Below are 26828 nucleotides of genomic sequence, written 5' to 3' on the forward strand. Positions count from 1 at the left end.
GCCAACAAGACCTTCTGCATAGTGGTGCTAGTGTACCCTTGCCCCTCACAGCATTATACAGCTTAGTGTGTTGCCCACACCTTCTGTAATTGGATATCCCTCTCAGCATTGTCGCCACCTCGCATCCCACCCTAGAGTGCAGGCATTTAAAACAAACGTGTGAATCACCTGTGGACCAGGGTCTGGAGAAGCCCTGTAGAACGAGGCATACTAATCCCTGAATTCTGAGTTAATGTTAGCTTGAGTGTATGCCAGCTCTCCAGTAGTGGGACAATGGATAGTATTTGTTTTCAGTCACAGGAGGGGTTGGTAAGCCAAGCAACTAAATGGGTGGTTATGTCCTGCTCAGTATGTTTTGTTGATGAATTGGTGGTAGTCATAACATCTCAGTCTCCCTAAAATGTCGAGCAATTTCTTTTTCATTTTTGTCAGTTGCCAATGCACAGTGGGGTCATGGGAACTTGCTCTTTCCAATGTGTCTAGATACATTTCTGCTGGGAAACCCCTTTGAGCAACTGTGTGCATATCCCTGCAATTGCCACAATGTAATGACCCCTTACCACCACTTTATATGCCCCCCATTTGATCACTTTATAAGTTGTAGTCCATTTATTTTCTGTGAAATAATCCCTTATGGAATTTGCCAGAGAGTCCCAGAATACCGGCTCTTCCATGGTGTCTGTGTTCAATTTCCAAATGGCCGGCGTGCCTGTCAGCCAAGTGTCAGTAGGAATGGTTTGTGATCTGAGCACATTTTAGCAAGGTACCCCATACCAATCATCCTTTTGATGAGATAGTCGCCACAGAGTTGTGTATCAAACTACGCAAAGAGATCAATGCTGAGTAATGTGAACGTGCCCTGTCCTCTCCTTACTTCTGTTAGACCCTACACGCCTGGAGGGCCTTAACCACTGCATGTGCTGCTGAAGATAGTAGGGAGGGTGAGAGCTGTCTTGGGCTGCATCAGCTATGCAATTGAAGTTCTTACCAGTTATCAACAGGTAATGCAGGTGCGCTGGGAGGTGAGGTGACAGCGATTTATGGAAAACTGGTTGATCAGTGTTGGAAGTGTAAAAGTTGACTAACGCCAAATTTTTCCCCTATAGTTTGTCCTTAGTTTCAATTACTTTGAAATTGAGGTAAAAAGGGTACTCCATGTAGGATCCAGATATGCACCCCACAGGCAAATACATAGTATGCTGTAAAAAAAAGATTTGGCCCAGCCACTATTTTTGCAGTGCTATATCCTCCATCTTAGGTGTGTTTCTTGTAGTAGGATGACCAGGACCATTTGCATTCTAGTGTAGGTCTGAACTTTATTTGTTTACAAGGGGAGTTCAGCCCCTGTACTTTACAGGTGATTACTTTAACATGGAGTGTGCAGTAGCCATAACCCTGCTTTACACCCCTCTTGCAGCCCAACATGCAACCCACAATTCCATCCCTAATCCAGCATCCCTTGTATATCACACAGGTCATCAGGTGGCATGAGTAACCAAAAAACAAAGCAAGAAATATATACACAAACTCAACTGTGCTTACTCCAGTCGATTGCGCCATAGTGCCTTGTTCAAACTGACTAGTCCATAATGCAACTCGGTAATCCTGCAGAAGTCTGCTCTCCACCAGTCCTTGCGGCACTGTTGTGGGGGTGGATAATCATTAAACATGAAATTTCACTTAGCTGTAGCCCCGGGCTGAAAAGGGATGCGTTCAATACACTATATAGTCTGGTGCAGTACTATCCATCGTGAAGGGGGGGCATTTCTAAGAGTGGGAGCGTGTAGGAAGCTGGCATGGTGTGGGGGATACCTAAGGCACTTAAACCCTATACCACAACCAGGTATCCCCTCTTAGTGAAGTGTAGGCAGTGACTAGAAGCCATGGTCTCTAGAGGTGGCTGTGGATGAGCAGCCAAGGCTTATCTAGGAGACATGCAAAACTCATGAAAAACCACTGTAGTCTTACAGCACTTACACAATGAAAGAAAATACTCAGTTGTACAAACATTAAGGTACTTTATTTTTGGAACACAATACCACAAAATGCTAGAGAGGCAACCCTCCAATAGGAGTTAAGTAATACACTAATTATATACACTAGTAAACTGTAATAGGCACAGAAAAGGTTAGAAAACCGTGCCAATAGCAATAACCAATAGTGACCCTAGGGGGGAGCCCAAACAATATACTAAAAAAATGGAATGCAAACACAGGACCCCCACCTAGGTAAGTGTAGAGAGGAGTACTAGAAAACCACAGAGTAAGTAACATAATACCTCCCAGCGACCAGAAAGGTAGGAGTAAATCACTGGAATTTCCCCAAACCACCCAAAAGGAGGAAAAAGAAGAAAGGACCCAGGCAAGACTGCAATAAACCAGCCATGGATTCCTGAAGAAGAGGACCTGTGAAGAAAGGGGACCAAGTCCAAAAGTCACAGTGGAGTCCAGGAGGAGTAGGAGCTAATACCCGCCCAGCTGTACTTGCAGGAGTTGGTCGACAGTGAGGAAGAACAGGTCAGCACTGCAGCCCTGGAGCCGGAGAAGAGTTCCTGATGGATGCAGAAGATGTCCCACACTGGAGTGAAGATTACAGCCAGGTATTGGTGCAGGAATTCCACCAACAAGCCTCGGCAAAGGCAAACTCATGGTTAGTGGAAAAATGATGCTGCCGGGGACCATCATGGCCCAGGAGGACTCAACCCAGGAGGGGGAGTTACAGGGGACCCTCAGCAACACAAAGGACCCACAGAAGTGGAATCAGCACCTACAGGAGTCCCACAGGATGGGGCACAGAAGTTGCAGAAGGAGCCAACGCAGTACTACAGAAAAGGATCCTGCCCCGCAGGAGAACCACGCAGAGGTTTGTGCGTCACAGAAAGGAGTGCTGGGGATTGGAGCTACATGTTGCCTGAAGATCCCTTGGAGGAGATTCAAACAAACCTTGCAGTTGCAGGAGACGCAGTGCATGGGGATACTGACGTGCTTGGGAAGGCAAGGGCTTACCTCCATCAAAGATGGACAGCTGGCAGAGAGAACAAAGAGGACTACTCTGGACTATCACCTGTGATGCAGGATCCATGCAACTCAGGATAAGAGGAGATCCATGCAGCCGGTCGTCGTTGCAGCAGGTGCCTGCGAATGCAGGGGAGTGACTCCTTCACTCCAAGGGAGATTCCTTCTTTCTTCTAGTGCAGACTGAATACACGCTGCCCTCAGTGGATACACAGCTGGTGGAAATGTGGCAATTGCTGGCAGGAGCCCTGGAAACAATGTTGCAGAAGAGTTCTTCCTGGATGTAGCTTGTCGTGTCCTGAAGGTTCCAGTTGCAGTTCTGGAGGCCAGAAGTTGAAGTGGCGGCTGCAGAGGAGTCCTTTTGGAATCTTGCAAGCCGAATCTGAGGACCCACCCAAGAGAGAGACCCTAAATAGACCTGAAACAGGGATTGGTCACCTAGCCAGGTAAGCACCTATCAGAAAGGGGCTCTGACATCACTTGCCTGGCCTGGCCCCTCAGATGCTCCCAGAGTTCCTGTCAAGATGGAAACAAGATGGCAGAACCCAGGGACCCTCTGGAGGAGCTCTGAGCACCACCCCTAGCGGGGGTGATGGACAGGGGAGTGCTCACTCCCCTTTCCATTGTCAAGTTTCGCACCAGAGCAGGGACTGGGGGTCCCTGAACCAGTGTGGACTGGTTTATGCATGCAGGGCACCAAATGTGCCCCTCAAAACATACCAGTGGCTTGGAGAGGCTACTCCTCCAAAGCCATTCAACCTATTCCCAAAGGGACAGGGTGTTTCCTCCCTCTCCCAAAGCAAATCCTTTGTTCTGCTTTCTGGTCTTGAGCAGGTCAAGCAGCAGGAGGGCAGAAACCTTTCTGAGGGGTGGCAGCAGCTTGGGCTGCCCGGAAAACCCTGTAAGACTAGTGGTAGCAATGCTGAGGGTCCTCTAAGGAGCCCCTAGAGTGCATGGAATCATAGTTCCAATACTGCAACAGTATTTGGGTATGATTCTGACATGGTTGATTCCAAACATGCCCAGGTTCTGAGTTACCATCATGTAGCTGGACATAGGTAGTGACCTATGTCCAGTACACGCATAAAATGGCATCCCCGTACTCACAAAGTCCAGGAATATTGGCCTGGAGTTTGTGGGGGCACCTCTGCTAGTGCAGGGGTGCTCTCACACACATATACCTGCAACCTGCCCTCTGGGTTGAGAGGGCCTATCATAGGGGTGACTTATAGTGACCTGGTGCAGTGACCTGTAGTGAAAACGGGTGCATGCACCTGTTTCACAGAAACTGCAATGGCAGACCTGTAGAACCCTTTGTATGGGCTCCCTATGGGTGGCAGAATAACTGCTACAGCCCATAGGGATTCCCTGGAACCCCAATGCCCTGGGTACCTAGGTACCATATCCTAGGGACTTACATGCGGGGGACCAGTATGCCAATTGTGGGAAGAAAAAGGTACATTTACCAAGTTAGAAGGGAGAGAGCATAATCACTGGGGTTCTGGGTAGCAGGATGCCAGTGAACACAGTTAAACACACTGACAAGAAGCAGAAAATGGGGGTAACCATGGCAAGAAAGAGGGCACTTTCCTACAGAGCGTGAACAAGCCATACAATACCCACAATCTTTGCTCTCAGATTATTTTGTCTGTTGTGTGTATTGTGACTGTCGACACTGTGACACTACCATCGGATGCAGAGTTACTTCCGGTGCCAGACTGAGCATCATTGTCTGAGCTCGGGTATCCTCTAAAGCCACTACCTGTGTGAGCTAGTGTCACCACTGCTGCCAGAGCTCCTGTTGTACTGTGGGATGCCCTTGGCCCCATTTTAAACAGGGGGATTCTTGGTATCTGCAATGTCCCTCGGGCGGGGGGATGCCTGCTGAGTATGGCCTCCTGAGTCCCATGTGTCCAGCCCTTCCCGTATTATCTCTGGTGTATTGAAAAATGTGGACTTCACATCTTGATGGTTTTGCAACGAGGCTAGAAACAGCAAGGCGTAATTGATACCCAGTTCTTGTAACCTCTTTTTTGCTACCAAGAAGGAAGATCATTGCTGCTGCACTGCTGTTGTGAAATCTACAGTGAAGGTGCCTGTCTAAGTATGTAGTCACGTCCAAAAAGTGTAATAAGCAGACAATCATAGGCCTGGAAGGGGTCCCTGATACAGGAGGTTTCAAGGACAACCTTTGTGCCTGCTCCAGGGAATAGTGTTTAAAGAGTCCCTCTGGCATGATCACCTCCTGTAACCAAGCCTCAACGTAACTAAGCATTTAGGGGCCCTCAATGCATTCTGGCAGGCCAATCACCCTTATGTTATTTTGCCAGGCCCATCACTCATGGTCCTCAGTTTAAGACTCCAGTGCTTGAATTTTGCCCAGAAGGGAGTCTGTTGGCTCTGAGGGCCTGGGTTATAGGGTCAGAGTTCAACATCTGCCTCTACCACCCAGAAGCAGTCTGCCACTAGGGAATCGGTTTTGCTCTTGTGGAGCCTATGGCTGCTAATAGAGTAACTGGTTTGTCCTCTTCTGGGGGAGGTGACCCTTTTCGGGAGGGTACACTGGCTGGTGCATCCTCTTTGGTGTTGGGATGTTCCCATGGTGGAGCCAAGGTGAAGATCAAGGGACCCAAATAAGTGTTTGACCCCTCCCTCCACAGCAATGCAAGACAGTGGCACTCTTCACATGCCTGTAGTTGCTCCCAGTATCTGTCATGACTGTAGTGCAATCCCCTAAGGTTAAAGGTGGGGCGGGTTGTAGTTCCTGAGTGGATGGAGTTAGCAATCGATGTCTGAGGTACTCACTGTGGTCCTGGAGTTCTTAGTAATGGAGGTGCCCCACCTCTACCTACACCAGGGTATGTGTGGGAGGGCGGATGTCTTGTTGTTACCAGTGCCCTCTTCTCCTTTGTCTCCTCAGTCCCAGCGGCAGCAGGTGCACTGCTTCCCTAGGAGGAGGCAACAGGATCTGAACTAGGTTGCGATGAGCACCGCCTTGCAGCTGGGCTGCGCAGCTCCTCAGGATCCTGTGATGTCTGGCAGTCTGTAGCCCTGGTTTGATGGCAGAGGCGCCAGTCGAAGCACTACCTTCAGGCCCCGAACTCCTCCATGGTTGTTCCTCTGGGTGTGCTGAGACTGGTCCGCTCTGTTTCAGGCCTCCTTCATCTCGGTCGTGTCCTGCATTGTCACCCATCTGGACACTGGGCGGGGGGGGCTCAAGTGCCCCTGCCTGGCCTAGTCAGAGCCCAGGGCGAGGGGATGACAGGGGTGTGAGGCAGCCTCCCCCTGTTGGGAATGGGCTATGAGCACCAGGAATTAGTATGATTGCCTGGGGCCGGGAGGAGTGCTCTTTTAGGTGTGACTACTCGCATGCGACTCCCATTGTGCACGTCGGTAGATTTCGGACTTGGATCTGGTGTTAACTGCAAAGTTTCATGCCTGTACCTTACTAACACCACGTCTGCCTATCACACGTCTTTGCTGCCCACCCTCCTCCAACACACTGCTCAGTCTTCCTCTCCCTTCCATAACCTACGCAACTAAATCTACTGGGACATAGTCTCATTTTGTGCAGCGGCACACTGCCCCACAAAATAAACATCGCCCCCACATCACTACTTTACTTCCCAGTGCAAACATAAGCCCACAAGAGCATCCCCTTCCTTGCACTAGGCCCCATCATATATTGGCTACACCACTGTATTTCCAACTATTTTCACTGTAAATCATCTTTTAATTTCTTAACGTTACATACTCAGAATCACAAACATTGACAAATTGAAAATGCTCCGCCAGTTTCCAATGCACACCTTATAAAACTTGTTCCTTACAAACAAAACCAATAACCAATATTACTCATTTTCATTTGCAGTCATGTGTGACTTTGTTTACTCCATTCCTTACTCTCCCTCGCATTTTCTGTTCTTGCATTTCAAATGCATGTTCCTTTTGTCTGTCTCTGTGAGCTCACGGCGTTGCTTTGAACCGGCTGCTTATGTCAACTGTTTTACATTTTATTTTCAGTTTGTGTGGCAAAAAAAAGACTAATAGCTCTAACTCGAGCGAACGCGAAACCCACTGCAATTCAAATGTTTGGTTTTGTTTGGCACCCGGGACATGTCTTCCTGCTTTTATGAGCTAAAACATGTCCCGGATTTCAAAAACAAATCCTCGGCTACGCGTCTTGCAAAGACCACCGGATTAGGTATTTAAAAGTGCATCTACTACTCTGATGGGGAATCAGAGGTGAAACTATCACCCTCCTCCTACGCAACAGCTTCACCAAATAGAACAAGCATTTGCAATGCAATAGGTCTTACGAGAGTTAGAGCTATTGGCATTGTAAATGCATAATTTGACTTTTCTTGCCACATAGATTGGTCAATCCTGCCTCATAATTTGGTTCTTTCCTGCCACATAATTCCAGTGGTCCTGCATATAACTAATGCACTTCCATTTACCTTCTTCCTCTATCTGTAGCAAAAATTTAAAAGGTTACCATTTAGCATTCTAATATAAATAAATATGAAATGTAGTGCTAATTTCATTAAGAATACTTGCTGGGAATACATTACCCAGACAGTAATGAGCACTTCTGGTGGAGCCGTAGAGACCCAAGGCTTCCTGAAACAATAATTCAAGGAGGTGGTTACAGTTTGATGCTGTTTCATGAGCCCTCCTGGGGCATCAGTTAATCCCATGAACTCATCCTATAACACACTTATTTACCAAAAGGACATGAAATGAATGGTAGTCAGGGGCATTTGAGTCCCAGAAAGATGATTCAGGGTTGATACTGTCTGTTTAAGCAGGAGTGTGTGGCCCTCCTGAAGTGATACTTCAGTACACCAATGCCATAAGACCAAGCTGCTAGTAATAATACATTTTTTTTATTTCTCACATTATCCTCCTATAGGTGCATCTATTTTTCGATTTGTGTAGTTAAATTAAATATGTCTGTGTTACTTTAACGTTGTGAATTTGCTACCATCTGCACCAAAAACAGCATTACATTTTATTCGCAATCAATTTCATTGTTACAAAGCAGATTATACGTGTGTTTTCTTAGTGAAGGATGTTCTGCAAGCTGCCCAACGATTGAATTAGTGAATTCATTAACAAGGACCAGTAAATGATGTTTAATAGCATCTCTGGCATTACATTCTGAAAGTTAACCATGCGGGGTCAAATATTTTCTAAAGAATAACAGATGAAAGCTACTGACTAATGCCAACGAAGTCGTATTTTTCCCAATTGCTTTTTATTTCCAATGTTAAGCGAGTAAGGATAGCAGTGGGTCGAGTATTTTGCTTTAATTTTCTCAGTTTTAGAGAAGCAATTATACAACTAATTAGTATATGCCTTGGTGGTAGTACATTTTTTCATTACATATTCTATTTTTTTGTATTTCACTGTTAGGGATTTCATTCTCCAGTCAAAGGTAAAATGCATTTGACATCTGTCTAGAAAGAGCAGATTTTTATCAGAATTTATAGGGGTGGGCGGGGGTTCGCTCTGGATTTTCTGGGGAACAAAATGGTTGTAATAGTAACGATTTATGACCTCTGTTGGCTGCAGACCAGGCGAAGCCTGAGAGGGATTAATTTCAGAAAGCAAAACCAACAAGTCAGCCGCTAGTGGCCATGGAGCGCAAAGGGCACAGACAAACGTGAACAAGATTTACAGGGTTGGACCCTGTTTTCAATCACAATGGAATTGGAAAGGCAGGGAGGGGGAGCAGCTGAGCGAAGGACAGCGGAAGAGACCAGCTGTTTCATGTTTCTCGGGTCCATTTGGATGTGGCATAAAAGAAAAACGTTTGCAGTGTCTACAAATAGAAGGTTGTAGTCTTATAGATTTACATAAAGAGAATATTGTATGCTATTGAGGAGCATAATAGACTAAATGTGTCTGCTGTGTTTATGGCATCAACACAAGCTGGGGCCTGCACGGTTAAAGAAAATATGTAAGTATAGCATGCAAACTAGTCTGTTACATTGTCAGAGATAGCTTAGAATTGGTCATATAGATCAAGAATGATCCAGATCATAGGTTAGCCATGAGTAAAGGCTCTATGAAGTATTCTTCCAGTATATGCAGGCAGTGCTGTAGAGGCTTAATGCTGAGAACCTCCCAATGACTGGGCCAGTCCGACTATTTGCTAGTTATACATGCATCTTGGGTCACCAACATTACAGCATGTATTTACAGTTTTGACATGCAAATGTATCTACGTTTAAATCAAATGTCTGACTTAAGTTTCTTATTACATAGAAAATATGATGATTTCTAAAATATGATTTTTCTCTCTTGTGTTCTAAAGTATGCGCCAACAATACAGTTGTGCCTGGGCTCTGTGGTCCTGGAACATGGCTAACACCAATTCTTCAAGCTGTCTACTGCTTTGCACAATATATCATTATGGTTAATCTCTTAATTGCATTTTTCAAGTAAGTGCTTCAATGAATACCATTGTGTTACTTCTTAAAGATAAGTTATATATTGTTCTGTAATGTCAGCAATGACTGGCCAGTCGCAATGCTTGTGAATAAGGCTTTCAAAAGGCAAAACATGTTTTCATAATGCACAACCCCCTTTTACTAATCAGAAAAGTCTTTCTGACTCATAAAAGGGGTGTGCTGCCCTTTCTAAATCACGAAGTTGGAGGTGTGAAGGAAGAAGGGACATTCCTCTCTTTTTCTTTTAAGTCACAAAGGCATTTATCAATGGTTTGTAACCACACTTGTGGTTGGTTTATTCGTACTATAAATTATTATTTTGGAAATACCACTTTTAGAATGTTGGCATTTTTCAGTGGCCAGTTGCCTGGGCTGATGATGGATCTTCCAGTGAGAAAATTGTTTAGGAGCCAGACAGTCAGCAAAAGGACCTGGTTGTGGAGGGGACTGAGTCTTCCTGATATGATGGCTGTGGAGGAGCTGTGCCCTGCTCCAACTACACTTTTGAAGAACTTGCCTCTAGCACACAAAGGAACCGGACACCAAGCCTGTCCTTGTCTTTGTTTCACTAGCCAGGTTGGAGCCAAACTCAGTTTTAGGGATAGACTAAGGGGTGTCCCTGACCCATAGGCTGGCACAGGGCATTAAAAGTGGCTTCCCCAGAACATGAAATAGAGTAAGACCCTGGACCCTGTAGTGACAGCAGCAACACGATGGACAGCTGGAAGGTGTTGCCATCTGATGGCCCTGATGGCTAAGGATTCTGTTTGGGGCTGGCCCCCAGGTCTCGTCATAGCCAGTCATGCTGCCCACTTTACCTCCCCTCAGGACCAGGTGGGGAAGACCTGGACATCTGAGCCCTACCAGGAGGAAAGGAGCCCCAGGCACAAGGCAAAAAACAAAACTTGTGCACTGAGAAAATAGAACCAGCTCCCCACACAGTGTGCCCTTTTTAAGGCCATGGGGCCTATAGAAACAATACCAGGTGGCTAGGGCTTGTCACCAGGTGCAAAATGAGCCCAAGATCAGGAAAAATGTCCCAATAGGGCAGCAGTTAGGCACATTCAAAGAATTGCCCATTTTAACTTGCCTTAACTCGAGCAATGGAGCTTGTGAGACTCCTTGGTCAGCGTTTGTACCACCCCTGTGCAGAACCACCTATTGCTGCAGCTGCCCTGCAAGAGTGCGCGTGCTTGGCTCCTAGTTCGAGGCCGTCCTCCACCTGCAGGCACCTGTCTGTGCCTCATTCTTGGTGGCCAGTGGTGGCCTTCTGTTAGTCTCTGGTGCCTTTTTGCCTCTCTCTCTCTTTCTGCTTTTTTTCTGCCTTTCTTTATTCTTCTCCTCTTTGTCTTTTTCCTTTTTTCCGCTCTTGTTATTTTTACCACGCTTGCTTCCCACCGCTGCTGCCCCTGCAATCCCGCCCCCTCCTTGCGACTTGCTTTCCTGTCCTCCAGCTGCCCAGCTTACCAACCCTTCCCACCTCCCTCCCCTTCTTAATGGCAGCCGCTGCGCAGTGAAGAGGTGAATCTGCACTGCCATTGGTCAGCATTTGTGCCACCCCGTGCAGCACCACCTATTTCTGCTGCTGCCCTGCAAGAGTGAGCCTGCTTGGCTCCTAGTTCAAGGCTCTCCTCCACACGCAGGCACCTGCCTGAGCTTCATCCCTGGTGGCCAGTGGTGGCCTTCTGTCTGTCTCTGCTGCCTTTCTGCCTGTCTGTGCTGGTAATTAATTTTTTCCGCTCTTTTCATTTCTTCCGTCCTTGCACCCCGCCACTGCTGCCCCTGCGGCAAGCCCGTCTGTGCCCATCCACACCTGGACGGCGCCCAGCGCCACAAACCCTGGTCCCTGCACCATTCATCGGTACAACACCTGCACCCTACGCACACTCAACACCGGAGGTTCCGCCGCATGCCACCACGTCTCTCCGAAGAACACCAAGGGCCTTTCTCCTGCCACAACCGTGCCTTCACCTGCCCTCGCACACCACACTACAGCACCCACCCGAGCCCAGCTGGACACCTCGGATGCATACTTCTCAACACCCACTCCTTCATCGAGCACGTAGTAGAAGTATGGGACCTCCTCGACTCAATCACCCCTGACGTCACCTGCCTCATGAAGACCTGGATAAACCCCTCCTCAGCCCGCACATCGCCATCGCCACCGCCATCCCAGACGGCTACAAAATTGTCCACAGAGACCGCATCAAGTGAAGAGGAGGATGCATCACTATAGTCTACAGGAACACACTCCGACTTAAGACCATCACCGAGGCCCAAACCCAGACAACCACCGCATCTCTCTCCACAGCACCCTAGTCTGCAGACCTCTTGGGCCCACCCCCAGTTCAGTGAAGCCATTGCCAACCTCATTGCCCTTGCGTCCACTGAATACATCCTTCTCAGCGACCTAAACTTTCACCTTGAAAAGAGCCAACCCAAACACCACATCCCTCCTGGACAACCTCGCCACTCTTGGACTGAAGCAAATTGTCAACCTCCACACTCACACCCTTGACCCCATCTTCTCAGCAGGAAATAGCTCCCTCTTTCAGACCTCTGAACACTTCTGGACCGACCACTGCTGCGTCCACTTCACATTCACCAAGACCACCATACGCCACCACACCCTCCGCCCCCCCTGCAGGAACTGGAGCAAGGTCACTGAAACCCAGCTCACTGACGAACTCAGCCTCCCCCCTCCACTGGAGACCATGGATGCAAACAACTTGGCGTGCAACCTCCACCACTGGAACGCCAAATGCGCAAACACTGTAGCCCTCCTAAGAAAACCCACCAGAAACCAGCACTGCAAGAAACCCAGCTGGTTCAGTACCGACCCCTAAGATTCTAAACGCACCTGCAGACAACTCAAACGAAAATGGAGGAACAGCAAAAACATGGCAGACCACACAGCATACAAAGATGCAGTCAGCGTGAACCAGCACGCATTCGAGCCTCCAGAAAGGCTGCCATCCAGGAATGCATCAGCACCAATGCACACAACAGCATAGTGCTTTTCAGCATAGTTAAGGAATTCGCAAACCCTGGCATGCCACCACTGACACCCCTCCCCCCCAAGACCTCTGTGACATCCTTGCCACCTTTTTCGACTGCGAACTCCAGGACATATCTGGAGGGTTTGAGAGCCAAATCCCACCTTCACCGTGGACCAGCACCACCATGGACACCACCGCCCAGCCGATTCTGAGCCAGTGGACCCCCAGCTCCACAGAAGACACCCGTAAGCTCATGAACTCAATCCACTCACCGACTATGCACGCAACCTAAGCATCATCCTGGACTCCACCCTGTCCATGACCCGCCAGGTCCACGCTGTCTCATCGTCATGCTTCCACATCTCCTTGCCTCCTCCAGAAGATCTTTAAGTGGATCTCCCACAAAGGTAAGAAAGACTGTCACTCACACACTCATCAGCAGTAAACTTGACTATGGCAACGCTCTCTATGCTGGAATCACAGAGAAGCTCCAAGCAAGACTCCAGAGAATTCAGAACTCAGCAGCCAGACTCATCCTAAACATCCCCGCCACAGCCACATCTCCGCCCACCTTAGGGACCTGCACTGGCTCCCCATCAACAAACACATCACATTCAAGCTCCTGACTCATGCCTACAAGGCTCTGCACAACATTGGACACACCCTTAACCACCACCTATCATTCTACACCCCCGCCAGAGAGCTCCAATCTTTTCAACTGGCCCTCACCGCCACCCCTAGAATCAGGAAGAGCACAGTGGGAGGTAGTTCCTTCTCCTACTTCGCAACACAGACTTGGACACACTACCTACCACCTTAGACAGGCCCCCTTGCTGAATCCGTTCAAAAAGGACCTCAAGACTTGGCTTTTCGACTGACCAGCACCCCTTTGACAGTGCCTTGAGACCCCATGGGTGATAAGCAGCGCTATACAAATTGCTGATTGATTGATTGGTTCCAGATTCCCCCCATGGAGGGCCAAGCCTCTACGGAAAGATGCAGTGCTTTTGTTATCAATGTGCCCAGGGAAGGGGCATGCATGGGGCCCTATCCCCCAATTCATACTTGGTACAGGGACCCAGGCCAGCATAAACTGAGAGGGCCAAAGACCCCATCACTGAGCCCTGAAGACAATAACTAGGTCCCGGGACCCCGTTGCTGGGAGTCTCCTGCTCCCACTCCCATGCTGGAAAGTGCCAGAGGAGCATGCCGGACAGCATAGGAGTGGTCTCCCTGCGCCAACGTAAGCCTTTGGGTATTCCGGATGAGACTGAGGCACCTAAAAAACAAAAGGAAATGGAAACTAAGGCAGATGTGCCCCACAAAGGTGTGAGCTGCAAAACCACCCTTGGTCAAAGCCTCTAACATAATTTTCATGGGTACCGTCCTGGGAGTGCCCCATAATGTCCTGTGGGGCTCAGTTTGCATAATTCTCTTCTCTGTGGTGTCCCAAGTAAGTGCATCAGGAAGTATTTGGGGCCTGCAGAAGCACATAGGGGAATTAACCCTATGTCTCCCAGGTCACAGAATACATGACCTAAGGAGAATTGTTAATCATTTTTAAAGCGTTCTTTAGGACAGACGTTTTCTTCTACAGTCTGGGAGTGCAGTGACTTCTAGTGGTTAATCCTATAGCTGAATTTTATGTGGCCTGAAAAAAAATAGACATGTTATGTAGATTTTTCAACAATTTATTGTAGACAGTAATGTTTGATCGACATTGGAATGCTTTGTTGACAATACTGATTGCATTTAAGCATGGTTGTTGATTTCAGTGATCTGATGATTTTTATTTAATAAGTGACTATTGGTTTTATGATGTGGTGAAGCCTTGACAAAGCCAATAGGCTTGTCTTATATACTGATATGATGACTGTTAGACCTGGCATTCTTAGGGTGTTCTTCCCCCAGACTTTTGCCTTTTACCTTTTGTTTTCTGCTGTATTTTTTTGTTGGCATTTTACCACTGCTACCAGTTCTAAAGTACTCGCGCTTCTCTCCTAAACATGGTAACATTGGTATATCCACAATGGGCCTATTTACTTTACATGTATGTCACTTGTAAAGTGGTATACCATATACCCAGGGCCTGTAAATTAAATGCTACTAGTGGGCCTGCAGAGCAGATTGTGCCACCATCTTAAGTTTCCCTATGAACACATCTCAGGCCTGCCACTGCAGAGCCTGTGTATGCAGGCTCACTGCCACCTCTACGTGGCATTCTAAATCTCTTGCCAAGACTTAAACACCCCTTTTCTTGCATATGTCACCCCTAAAATAGGACCTAGGTTACCTATAGGGCAGGGCGCCTTGTAAGTAAAAAGCAGGACATGTACTTCTGAGTTTTACATGTCCTAGTAATGAAAAACTCCCAAAGTCACTTTTTCATCACATTACTGCGAGGCCTCCCCCTGTCATAGGCCAGCATTGGGAATTCCTTAAAATACTTTTAAACTGTAATTCCTGATCAGAGAGGAGCGGCTTCATCTGAGCCTGCTGCCCCCGTTCAACAACAACTCTGAGAGAGGCTTTGTTTCAACCTGCCACCTTGACCCACAAGGACCCATGACTGGCTTCACCTCAATCAGCCACACTGCTTTCCAACGACTCTGCAAGCAGCCCCACTGACAATCGCCGTATCAGCCAGGATCCCATTCTTGGCTCGAAGAGAGCTTTTGTGGGTGCCCAGCTGGAGCTCAGCGCCCGCCTGACTTGCGCCTCTCACACCGAGGATTCCTCCAAGAGCACAGCGTCTTCGTTGCTCTCTCCGGTGCTGCCATCCGTGGTGCCCTGATTGATTGCCTAAGCAACAGTGACACGCTGCTCGTGTCCACGCTACTTCAGCCAGCCGGCAGCACTTCCACATAACTGTGCCCTGCCACAGGCCGGCCACAGGTATTCGCGTGTTCCTGGCTTGCGGCTGCAGTGGTGCATTTACAGGCAGATTAGACCTCAACCGTCTTGGACAGATTACACCACAGTTGTACTTTTTACCTCAACGTCTGGACCTGATACAAACCCCCCGACCATACCTCACAACGCTTCTTGCAGTAGAATAAGCAAGCTTGTTTGAACAAACTTTAAAGTGAATTTCTCTTGATACATTTATTGGATTTTTATTGTTTTGGTCTTGATCTACTCAGATAATCTCTATTTTTCATAAATCTGCATGGTGTCTTTTTGTGGTGTTTTCACTTTGATTACTGTGTATGTTGCACAAATACTTTACACATTGCCTCTTAAGTTAAGCCTGCCTGCTCTGAGCCCAACTACCAGAGGCTGAGCACAGGTTAATATGGGTTGTGTATTTGACTTACCCTGACTAAGATTGTGGTCCTTCTTGCGAGGGTGCATACCACTGCCAACTAGAGATCCCATTTCTAACAATGACCATTTTACAAATAGGCATGCCTTATATTTTAAAGTGTGCACCCCTTGACAAACTGATAACCCACTATATTGTGATGTTGCATCTGATATAGGTTGCTTTGATTTTGGGGGTCATGGCCCTGTAGAGGTGAAATTTGAATTCAAAATGTCTTCAAAGGTAATTCAGTCTGACTGATGTATGCATTTGTAAAGGAATGCATAGTATTTAGTAGTGTGTGTAATAAATGTACTTTTCCTTTTTCAAAGACAAGCACTTTCTGGACCATCATTTATTGAGTGTTATTGCATGCCCGTGAATGATGATTACTACTACTAGCCCACAACACATCCACTAAGTAATCCTTGCACTGCTCTGCTGTGCTACTTTGAGAGAGTCAAATGCTTCAATTGGGTGCTTTGTTCCCAGTAAGGAGACAATTATGGACCTATTGCTTGTGTAGGCATCATGTCCTGCACAACTAATAACCCAATTACATAGAGTAACCTATTAAGTACATAGGTTGCATCGAAAATTACATCCCTGTTCTCAACCAGTAAGGTGTGTAATTGGCACATTCCTGGTTTGTGAAAGAGGATGCTTCATCATGTTCATACATAGTTATTAGATAGTTGTCTTAAGTCATTCTGGATTTGCCTTTTTTCACTAGTTTTATGGTTTTATATTTTAAACGCACATCTCTAGAATTTGGAGTCTGCAGTAATTGTTTTTTAATGTCTGTTATTTACATATTGCTTTCTGTTGTAAGGTTAAAACTTCCAGAACTCTAAACCAGCTTTAGCTGCCTGCTAGACCTTTTGCAAACAATATAGAGAGATTGAGCTTTCGGTCAGCCCGCTTCAACCATTCTCTTATTTGGATCGATCCTTCAGCTATTACTTTGAGAAGGTGTTAAACACATCTTGGCCAAATTCAGAGTGATATTTCGCTTTTACTATCATGCTATTGGTTATGAGCCATATTATTCCACATAATCAGGAAGAATTATATTGAAAAGTACGAGGTGCATTATTGTCAGTATTTAAACAGGCACTATTTGGTGAATGCCTTTTTGAAAAGAGGACTTTTATTAATAGAAGCAACTAAATATTTACTTGGAGGATAATGTAAATAAGCATGTACATGCAGGCATTTTTTAAAACAACATTTTTGTGTGCAAAAATACTACATCAAAAGAACAAAATAAATGATTTTATGGAATAATACCACAGTCATTATAGTACCTATACATGCTTATCCAGACCAAACTTGAAGTGTTTCTTTCTTATGTAGCTTGTTATCATAACAGTCGAGCATTTGAACAGCTCACCAATATCCACTGGCCCAAATCACGTCCACTTACAGCCGAGTCCAGCAGAATAAAAATTCGCTATTTTCCCGCCTGGCTCCTGCCTTTCTGAGGGACATGAATGCCTTTTTGTAGTTTCTAATGCTTGTTTTATTGAATATGCACAGTCACATGCTGTTTAACCGCGATTTCTTTTTTAGAATCCCATGATGGGAGCAGGTCTCCAAAGAGGGCAAAGAAGACCGTCTTACAACTTCGGACAGTATCGTACAGCTATGCAGGACCTGTCACTTCATGCTGTTCTGAGGTTCTGCTCCTGCTGCTACACCAGAACAGACTGTCGAGGTCTCTGCAAGGCATGGTGCAAGTCTCGTTGCTGTTTTTAGAGTTAGGCGTCAATGGCCGGGCTACTGCAGGACTTCCAGCCACTGCCTCTCTGAAGAAACTGATGAATCACTACTCTAAGAACACTTGGTAGTGGAGCAAGTGCATTAATGATAGCTGAGAAATATTAGTATGCTATCCAGACCTTGGCATTGCTACAGCTCATTGTGGTTTTACATGCAAAGCTCAGAAAAAAGTAGCTTGTATCTTGCCAACAGTGAGTGTTGCCCATTTGTGAACTCCTCAGCAGAGCAATAGCTCCGTGTATTGTGACTGTTGATAGCATATGTGAAAACGCAGCAGCTGCTGAAACAGCTAGTTGTTATCTGCCTCGGCTTCTGCTCTCCACCTGCTGGAAGCATGAGTCCCCATCTCTTCTATATCACACAGAGAGTCTCTGTCTTTATGGTTTCAAACAGACCTAACCTGTATGCTCTTTGTAAAGCTGATGAAGCTGGTTCAAGCACGCTTCCCTTGCATTGCAACCAGAGGGTCGCTATTCTGTACCAAATCCATCTAGAAACAGACTTGACTCACTTAATTGTGCACGGTCTGTTTCCGCCTACATCAGAAAGGGCAATGTATCATGTTCATTACACAGAGCAGCTTTGATTCTTATAAGAAGGCTAAAGTACAGGAGTGCATATATCCGCCCATCAAGAGCATTAATGAAGAAAATGTTTTAACATATGCGTTTCCAGAACTCCACTCCTCTCGTCATTGCGTATTTTTCACCAAAATTACTTTTACCAGTGTGTAAGGAACTATGTTTCCCACCCCAAACAACCAGATTTATACCTTGTAGGGATTATTGCAGACAAATGTATGTCAGAGACACCACCCACGAGGTATGCCTGTGGTCAGAGTATGACTCCAAGGCCTGCAACAACCGTGCCCTGATGATTCCACAGGCTACACAGGACCGCAAGGTGAAACTCTACATTACCAAGTATTGGAAGACTCAAGACATTGAATGGTTGAAATGAGAAAGCGAGGTCATGTTTCTGCTCCTGCAGTCATTCCTGTGGCAGGGTCTCATCACAGTCAAAGTCTTCATGTCAGTCCAAAAAGAAGCACATCTCAAACTCCACAGAGGGCGCAACGGCATCAACATGCCTCTTGGTCTAGTTCTGAGCCCAGCTTTGGTGCGAACTTCAGTTCCGGCAGTACTCCCTGCACCAGTCCCCTTAACATCGACTCTGGAGGCAATGCACTGGCACTGGAAGAAGACCTGTTATGTAAAGTGGTCTCTGACCCTGAGCCAGATTCGTCTCAACCTTGGCCAAAGGAATGCTCTAATACCCTGCTTTTACCACACAGCAGAGCTCATACTCAACGTCAGCTCTTTGGATTAGATTCAGATAATATGGATTACCATGAATGGGAGGAATCCATCCCACAAGAGGATGAGCAAAATTTGTATGTAGAATGGCAGGATGCTGGTGGTCTGGACACCTCCTCTAACACTGGCCTTTCCCTTGGTCCTGCTACAGAGCAGAGTGCATCTTTTGCGATGGTCACGAGGTGCATTGCAGAGGTCCTTGACCTGTAGCTCGAAATCTGAATGATTTAAGACAATATCTTTACAACTTATGGGTTATACAGGGTTGTAAGATTTCTCTGGCTCAGTTCAGGATCAGAGCCCAGGCCTTTTGTTACTTTGCTGGGCTGAGTTAACTATATTTCCCCCTAGCTGCAGAAAAAGGCCTCCTCACACAAAGGGAGCAATGAACAGTGCTTCACTCAGCTCCTGAGGAGGAAGGGGTGAGAATGAAGGATTGTCATCCATCAATTAGCTGCCATGCTGTACAATTGATGGGCCATCCCAGCCTACTGAACAAAAGGAGCGCAGACCTCTTGATCCCTGGTAGTGATTCTAGCGAGGGGTGAAACTGAGGCCCCCAGAGGAGATGTGACTAGTGACTCCTTGGTGACAACATTTCGAATTGTCCCAACATGCCGTGCAGGAGGGTAAGGACAGGGGCAGAGAGTTGATGTGGCACCCCGGAATAGGCCAGAGATGCCTAACTTCTAGAACTCTCTGCCCCCACGTAAAAGGTATTGAACAAGGGAGAGCGCTCTCTCTTGGTTGTGTTTTTCTGCTGGACACTGGGACTGGAGGCAGTAGCCGTGGATAACTGGAAAGAGGAAGCCCCTGATGCCCATTTGGACTAAGGACTTTGGCTACAGTTGATCCAAGAGCCAATGGAGCACTTCCCAGGACCAGGGAAGATGGTTCCATTACACCTCCAAAGGACTGGTTGAGGGAAGAACTCGACTTCTGTGCCAAGGAGGAGAGAAGCACCAGAGGAGAAAGAGCCAGAAGGACGCAAGGAGCCAGTAGAACCAGCTTCTTGGAAAGTTCACCACCTTGGAGGCCAAGAGGCCTGAGGCAAGAGCTCCAGGTGGCTAGGCTTGCCACCAAGGGCATAATTAGCCCTAAGGCCTAACAGGGCCTGAGATATCAGCGGGAGAAGGATTTGGCCTTTGAACCCTCTGGACGATAATGAAGCGCATGGAGCTCTGATGCCCAGCTGCTAAACCCCCTAGGGTAAAAACAACAAGTGATGGACGGAATGCTGAACATTGTCAAACATTCACCCCCAGTACAGTGATGTGGGCCTAAAGCCATCGTTTTTTTGCTGCCCATGCCATTCCAATTTGGACCCAGCCATATGCAAATCAGTCTTGACCCTGTTCCCCATGGGAACAGTCCAGCCCGAACTGCTAGGCCAGGTCTTCCCTGGACTGGAAACAAGCATCCTGGGACCGGTTTTGGGGTTTCACCCCTCATCAGCCAGGCTAGCTTGAATCCAGTGGCATGGGAAGCACGGGACCCATGTCTGGGCATACCCTTCCCACTTATGGCGACAAAGCAAAAACAAGTGATGGACAGAATGCTGAACATTGTCAAACATTCACCCCCAGTACAGTGATCTGGGCCTAAACCCCCTAGGGTGGGCCAGAGCCCAGGGGTCTCAGCAAGGACAATTTATGTTTTTTCATCCAGGGAGTGGGTGTGCTAGAGGCCCCCTCCTCACAGCTAAGAGGGCCAGAGATCACAACCCCCTGGGTGGATTTCATTTCTAAGGGCCCAGGACTCGCAACTCCATGCCCCCACCACTGCAAGAATGTGGGGAGTGCCATCACACCCTGTACATGTGAAATCAGACGCCTGGACCGCCTTCTGGGCCCCACAGGAGAAGTGCCCGAGAGTAGTGTTTAGGAGGAGAGGGTAGCCACCACTGTAAACGGTGCCCTACACTTGGGGAGAGAGAGCTGCAGGCTGAGCAGGGAGCTTGTGGGGCAGCCAGGGGTGGGCTCCCTGAGCTGCCCCCCCCATTAGGTAGATACGAAAAAATATATGGGGGAAAGGACATGCTGTGTGGCACGAGGCCACACACTGCAAAAAAGGAAGCACCCAGAGCCGCTAATAAAGTATGCAAGCTCCAGAAGGAGCACCCTATAATGCCCTGGGTGTTTGAAAATAAAAATAAAATCTGCTGAAGTGATGGTCTAAGATGGTGGGAACACCATCAATGAATGTCAAAGTGCAGGGGAGCTGTAGAAGCACCCCTGCCTCCAAAGACGCCCCAGACCTTTCTTGCACGTGTAGGCCCTAAGTTTGGAGGGTCCAGAAAGAAATGACTAACCTAGCATTTCCTTCTGTTTTCAAACACTTCCCAGACTGGAGCATGTGCTCTACAGCTGAGAGTGCAGTGCCCTATAGGGGCTAAGTATATGGCTACAGATTCTGTAGCCTAAGGATGAATGAACAAGACACAACTGCGGTACATGCTGGAAATGCGTTATAATGATTGAAATACTTTATTGAAAAGTGTTCTTTACAACATTTTGGCACTGCTTCTGTCAGAATTGATCTAGATGTAATGAGTTCTTCTTCCCGCTTTCAGTCGCAGAGGTAGCACGCTCCCGCAATCCCCTGAAAGCAGATAGTCAACCGGGAGCCGACTGCTACTCCCATGGTAAGGAGGTTTGGGAACAAACAGTAAGCTAACACATGCATTTACAGTGAGATGGGTCCCGCATTTGCTCGAGTTAGCGCTATTAGCGTTGTAAACTCCTAACTAGACTGTTCTTGCCACATAAATTGAAAATGAAAAGTAAAACAGTTTCACATAAGCGAGCAGATTCAAGGTGCTACAGCCGCCAGGAGCATCAGCCTGAAGAGAGAGACAAAACAAAAAAAAAGTTTGCTCGCAGTCTAACTTATTGTCAAAAGTGCAATTAGCCATGTAACGGGGGCGATGGTCAAGGCGGTAACAAAACCTCTCCAAGGAGGGACAGAATGAAAGCATTTACCAATGTCATGAAATTATTTTTGAAGGGCAAGCCCACAAACAAGTGGTAGTGATGGACGGACAGTGGGTGTTGTTAAAAGCCCAGATACATCCCAACACGTTGGAAAAGCAGCACTTGCGCGCTGCTATGCTCGACCTAAAAATGAGGTACAAAACAAAGTGATGAATGTGTTCACAGTAGCACTGATAAGGTACACAATAGCTCAGATGAGAGAAGTCACAGCACAGTTACCTGATCTTACCCCTAGTGCCAGGAATTATTCACTGTTCGTACCTGCTCTGCACCTTGGTGATCCTACTCTTTTATGAATCTGGTGACTACAATGAAGACTCCCCACCCCGCTATGGTCCACCCTGTGAGTGGAGAGGCTCCCTGTTATGGTATCACAGGAAAACAAGACTCGCACAGGGTTAATCATACTCTGCTGTGAAAACTTGCAGCACGTGTGCCACAGACAAAGTTACACATTCAAGCATAACCCGTTCTTGCAGTGACACACCACCAGTTCCAACTGCACTTACTGGGCGGCAGTGTTCACTTAGTCAGAATGGTTTGTCGTAGAGCTCACTGGTGTTTATCTTTAAGTCTTGTGCAACAAACGATCGTTGTGACCTTAGTAGAAAGTATCACACCAAAGGGCGCACAAGGCGTCTTTTGACACTGATACACTACAGTAAGCACACACTACATATTGCGCACCAAGCGGTCCTAGTTACCGTCCACAGAAATGATAATCCTTCCCAGGGGCTGTACTCACGGTACCGCCAATGTTCTTCGAGTACTCAACTGCAAAGAGTGAGCAATTGCTGCAGCTTGGCTCTGGACCCCAAAAAACACCCACTAGATTCGAGGTAGTCAGCTGTCAACTCTGTCATCAGGAAGCTCAATGCGAAGCTTTGAGCACATTCCTCGGTGAGGTTTAAATACCCTTGCGTCTTACGAATGACCTCAGGGACTTGGACAACCTGTTGAGCGTTCCTGGTAAGGCACCAGCAGCAAAGGTCCTGTCTGGACTGAAATTAGTGCAGCCCCAGCCACTGAGGGTCGCCTTAGCTCCACTGCCGCAACCACAAAGGCCCGGCCGAGACAAAGCACTGTTCCAGCAGCACTGGGCCAACAAATCACTCAGCTGCATACCAAGCTGCAACGTGGCCATTCTGGTGGGGGGCTTCACATCATCACAGGAGTGGATCCATCGCCAAAGAAGGCTAGACATCCAAATGAGGTATCTGGAGAATAACAAAAGTAAGGAATAACACGTATACTGCAATGCAGCCACCCCCCTCCCCCGTGCATCCCCTATTGCGCCCATCCCCAAGCAGGTGTGTGCATACGCCATCCCAGTCACACTATGGATAGAATGTGTGGTGGCTGAGTCTGTGTTGGAAGAGTCTGCAGTGCTATGCGGAGGACCAGGGTGACCAGACTCTGGCAGGGGAATGGGTTATACAGTCTGCTGCTTGGACGATTTTCCTGCCAGCTTCCTTTCAAAGTATTATGCACCATAATTTTAAGTAATTCTTTATTTAAAGATGTCACCAATGCATTACTTAAAAGTTTGTCAATGCAGAGTAATTTATATTCCTAAACAGTGCAATGTATTATTATTTTCCGCGGTAGATCTTTGGGCTTGACTGACGCTCTGCTGACGCCGGTGCCGGGTGGCTCGCATTTCGGATCCCGTCGCGGAGGTGTGCTTTGTGGTGCTCTGCTGGTTTCTGCTGGCCAGGATGGGCCGCTCCCACTGACGACTCTTGCTGTGCCCGGCATGAGGCGCTGGGCTGTCCCCGGCTCCCGCGCCGGTTCCTGCTGTGCTGGTCCTGCTGTGCTGATCCGAGGCACTTGGCTGCTCCCTGCCCCGCTCCAGCTCCGGTGCGAAGTCCCGGTTTGGTCTCCGGCTGCCCCTTGCCTTGTCCCAGCCTCAGCCCTTAGCCTCCGGCTCCAGCCTTGGTTGTTTTCCTGCGGTCTGGTTGTTGCTCGGTCCATGTGGTCCTTGAGCTTTGGGAGGTGCAAGGTGATGTGAGGCACATCCTGAGCCGACGAGAGGCAGGAGAAGTGGAGAAGTGGAGAGGGGTGGTGACGCCAGACCCCGGTGGACGCGAGTGGATGCACAAACAGCGCAAGTAAGTGACTCTACCAACTTGCTATCAACTTGCTAAATCAGTTATAGACATTTACAGACATTTTTAGACGCGAAGCAGCTGTCGAGGGGGGAAGAAAGGAGTCAGGAGATTGATAAAGAAAAGAGAGGAGCAGATGTTAATGATGCCGGAGGGATAGACACCATCTGCGTACTGCGTTCTGTGTGCCGCATATTGTGTACCTCCGCAAAGGCAATTCTACTTCCTCAAAAAAACAATTTACTGAGACTGAAACTGCTGGTACTGTCTCATACAGTAAGAGGTCAAGCAAAAAAAATATATATAATAAGACAACAACAACAATAAAAGTCATTCTCTAAAGACCCAGAAAGGAACTGAGGCGAGGACACGGTGAAGTCTTCCAAGATGGTCGGAACAAGAGGAAAAACAAAGAGGGCCAGGGAGGCCAATGAGGCACTAGTCCATCCAATGAAATCCCAAAGACCAAAGCAGGAATCCGACTGTCTGCAAGATCCTGGGTTAGACCAGGACCAGGATCCCGGAATCGCTCAGCTACCCCAAAGGGAATTCGTAAATCAAGGATAGGTCACAGCAGAGGGTGTCCAATCCAGGAGCCCTGGTGACGAAAGTGAACCAGGAGAGGAGACGGGTGGGACACCTGATTTGGTTCTAGGACCTTTGCTGTTAGCCAGTACTGACCCCGATGATATGGGGCGTGTAATATCGAACGTAGGAGAAACTGCGGGGGGCCTTGCAAGTCCTCCGAGTAGGAGACTACAGTACACACCGATGCACCCGGAGCAAAATGGGCAAGCCTGGGCAAATAGAGACGATTTCTCATTAGACCAACCAATTCTTAGTATTATGAAAATTATATGTACAACATTGGACTCAATTGCAACAACAATCATGGCCCAGTCTTTAAAACTTGATAATCAACTTGAGCTGACCAAACAATTCACAACTTCAATACAGACCATAGATTACAGGATGGCCCTAGTAGAGGGCGTTATAAGGGAAAATCTGTTGCCGACAAGATGGACAGGCAAGCTTGTGGCCCACTGCTGGAAAAACTACTGGAAGTCCTGAAAGTAATCAAAAACATAATCGAAGATTGTAAATATAGCCTCAAAAGCGCACGTGTGCAACCATGAGTCAACAGAAACAGAGTCCAGAACTATGGGAAGGCCAGTAGACAGGGAAGGGTCCTTAGGCCCAGGACGAGAGGATTGCCTAGATGTGAACATCTGTATAGATAAGACAGAGGGAAAGAACGGAAGTCCTGTACCTGGAACTAAAGCTTTAAGTATAGCAGAAAAGAGGATCCAGAGCAAAAGTCCTCAATCAATAGGTAAATGGAAAAATAAGTGGAAAAAAGCTAGAGGAAATAAAAAAGTATCAGTAAAAAAGGCACTAAATTTGTCATGACAGGCAAGCCCAGTGGGGCAAATTAGGAATACAGATGATCAGCCTGCCCAACAGCAGTATAGAGATCAAAACATTAAGTCCGAGAGTTTAGGAAAATCAACAGATAAAGACAGTAATTTTAATAACAAAAATCCCAGACTATTGTGCGACAAAAGCTGCACTCACCATTCCCACATAAATGGTATACTCACTGGCTTCAGGGGAAACCAAGCGTCTGTGCATGACACAGATAGTGTAAGGAGGTCGGAAATAGATCCAGGAGCAAACCTAGGGACAAGCGAGGTAAGCGATGCTCTAGTCAATGGACTATCCAAACGGAGCCTAGAAACAAAATTAAGCACCGGCATGGACAAGTACCTCCAAGTTACAAAAATAGAACACCTAGCTCAGGTACATTACTCAAATACAGTGGGGAACTATAACGGAAAATGTCAGCAGCTTCCAAACTCTATTACTGAGGGGGCACCACAAGAAAATAGTAAAAGTGAAATCAGGAGGGTAAAGAGCCCCGAGCCCACAGGAAGTGAACAAAGTATAAGAACAACCACATGTGTGGACAACTTAATAGCTCCGGTTTCCGCACCTCGGACAAAAACAAAATACTGCTCTCAGGCTAGCCCAGGAAATTACAATTACAGTAGCCAGCCCGGGTGGGTTATTGACTTGCCTGCCCTATCGCGCCCAGCGCTTGACCTGGAAATTAAAGAAAAAACTGAAAATTGGCCCCCAAAAAGGCAACCACATGAAGGATGCAGGAATATAGAGACACATTATGGAAGGATAAAAGGCCAGGAAGAACTAGCATCGACTGGATGGGCAGTTACCACCAATAGTAATGAAAAGGAAGATAATCAACTTCAAGGAAGATGGTCGCAGGGAGGTGGCGTGCATACTGAGACCCGCACTGAATTAAGCGAAGAGCTTGACGAAACGATTATGTTTATCCCCGAGTACTCCTCAAGAGGAAGCCAAGACATCCTAAATAGGTCCAATATTTTACATCTGGTTAACTCCCTGCCAGCCCTGCAGAACGTAACAACCAAAGATCTGCTCTCAGTAAGATTCATACAAAGAAAAGGGTTAGAGAGCGGGGAATCAACAGAAACAGTCTGGGTTTCACCTTGGATAGTAAAACAGATCCTAAAATGTTCTAATTCGTTGAAGACCTGGGGAATATCCACCGCTATTCCGCAAAAGGAACCGTATCCAACAATACTTCTTGAAAAAGCTCCAAAGCAAAATGTGTCGGGTAGACACGAGGTAAGAGGCAACTCTGGCTCGATACTGCAAGCTCCAAACAACAACTACCTGAACGAACAAATCTGAGCAACATGAGGTTCTGCCTGTTGGTTAATTCCCTAGGAAACAGCATGAATAACCCCCCACAGCTGCAGATATATGAAGATCAGCCATCTAGAAGCCTGTAGCAAAAAATGGACTGCTT

General features: G+C 47.3%; 1 protein-coding gene across 4 annotated transcripts in view; it reads left to right on the plus strand.

Moving 5' to 3' along the window:
- LOC138284105 (transient receptor potential cation channel subfamily M member 7-like) overlaps positions 1-26828 on the plus strand; it is a 1183984-nt gene that overhangs the window by 881166 nt on the left and 275990 nt on the right. For all 4 annotated transcript variants that reach the window (XM_069222537.1, XM_069222536.1, XM_069222538.1 and 1 more), the window contains one exon: positions 9337-9463. In XM_069222537.1, coding sequence (XP_069078638.1) covers positions 9337-9463 — 127 coding nt within the window. The remainder of the gene's footprint in view (positions 1-9336; positions 9464-26828) is intronic.

Source organism: Pleurodeles waltl, chromosome 3_1, assembly GCF_031143425.1.
Source record: "Pleurodeles waltl isolate 20211129_DDA chromosome 3_1, aPleWal1.hap1.20221129, whole genome shotgun sequence".
Classification (NCBI taxonomy): domain Eukaryota; kingdom Metazoa; phylum Chordata; class Amphibia; order Caudata; family Salamandridae; genus Pleurodeles; species Pleurodeles waltl.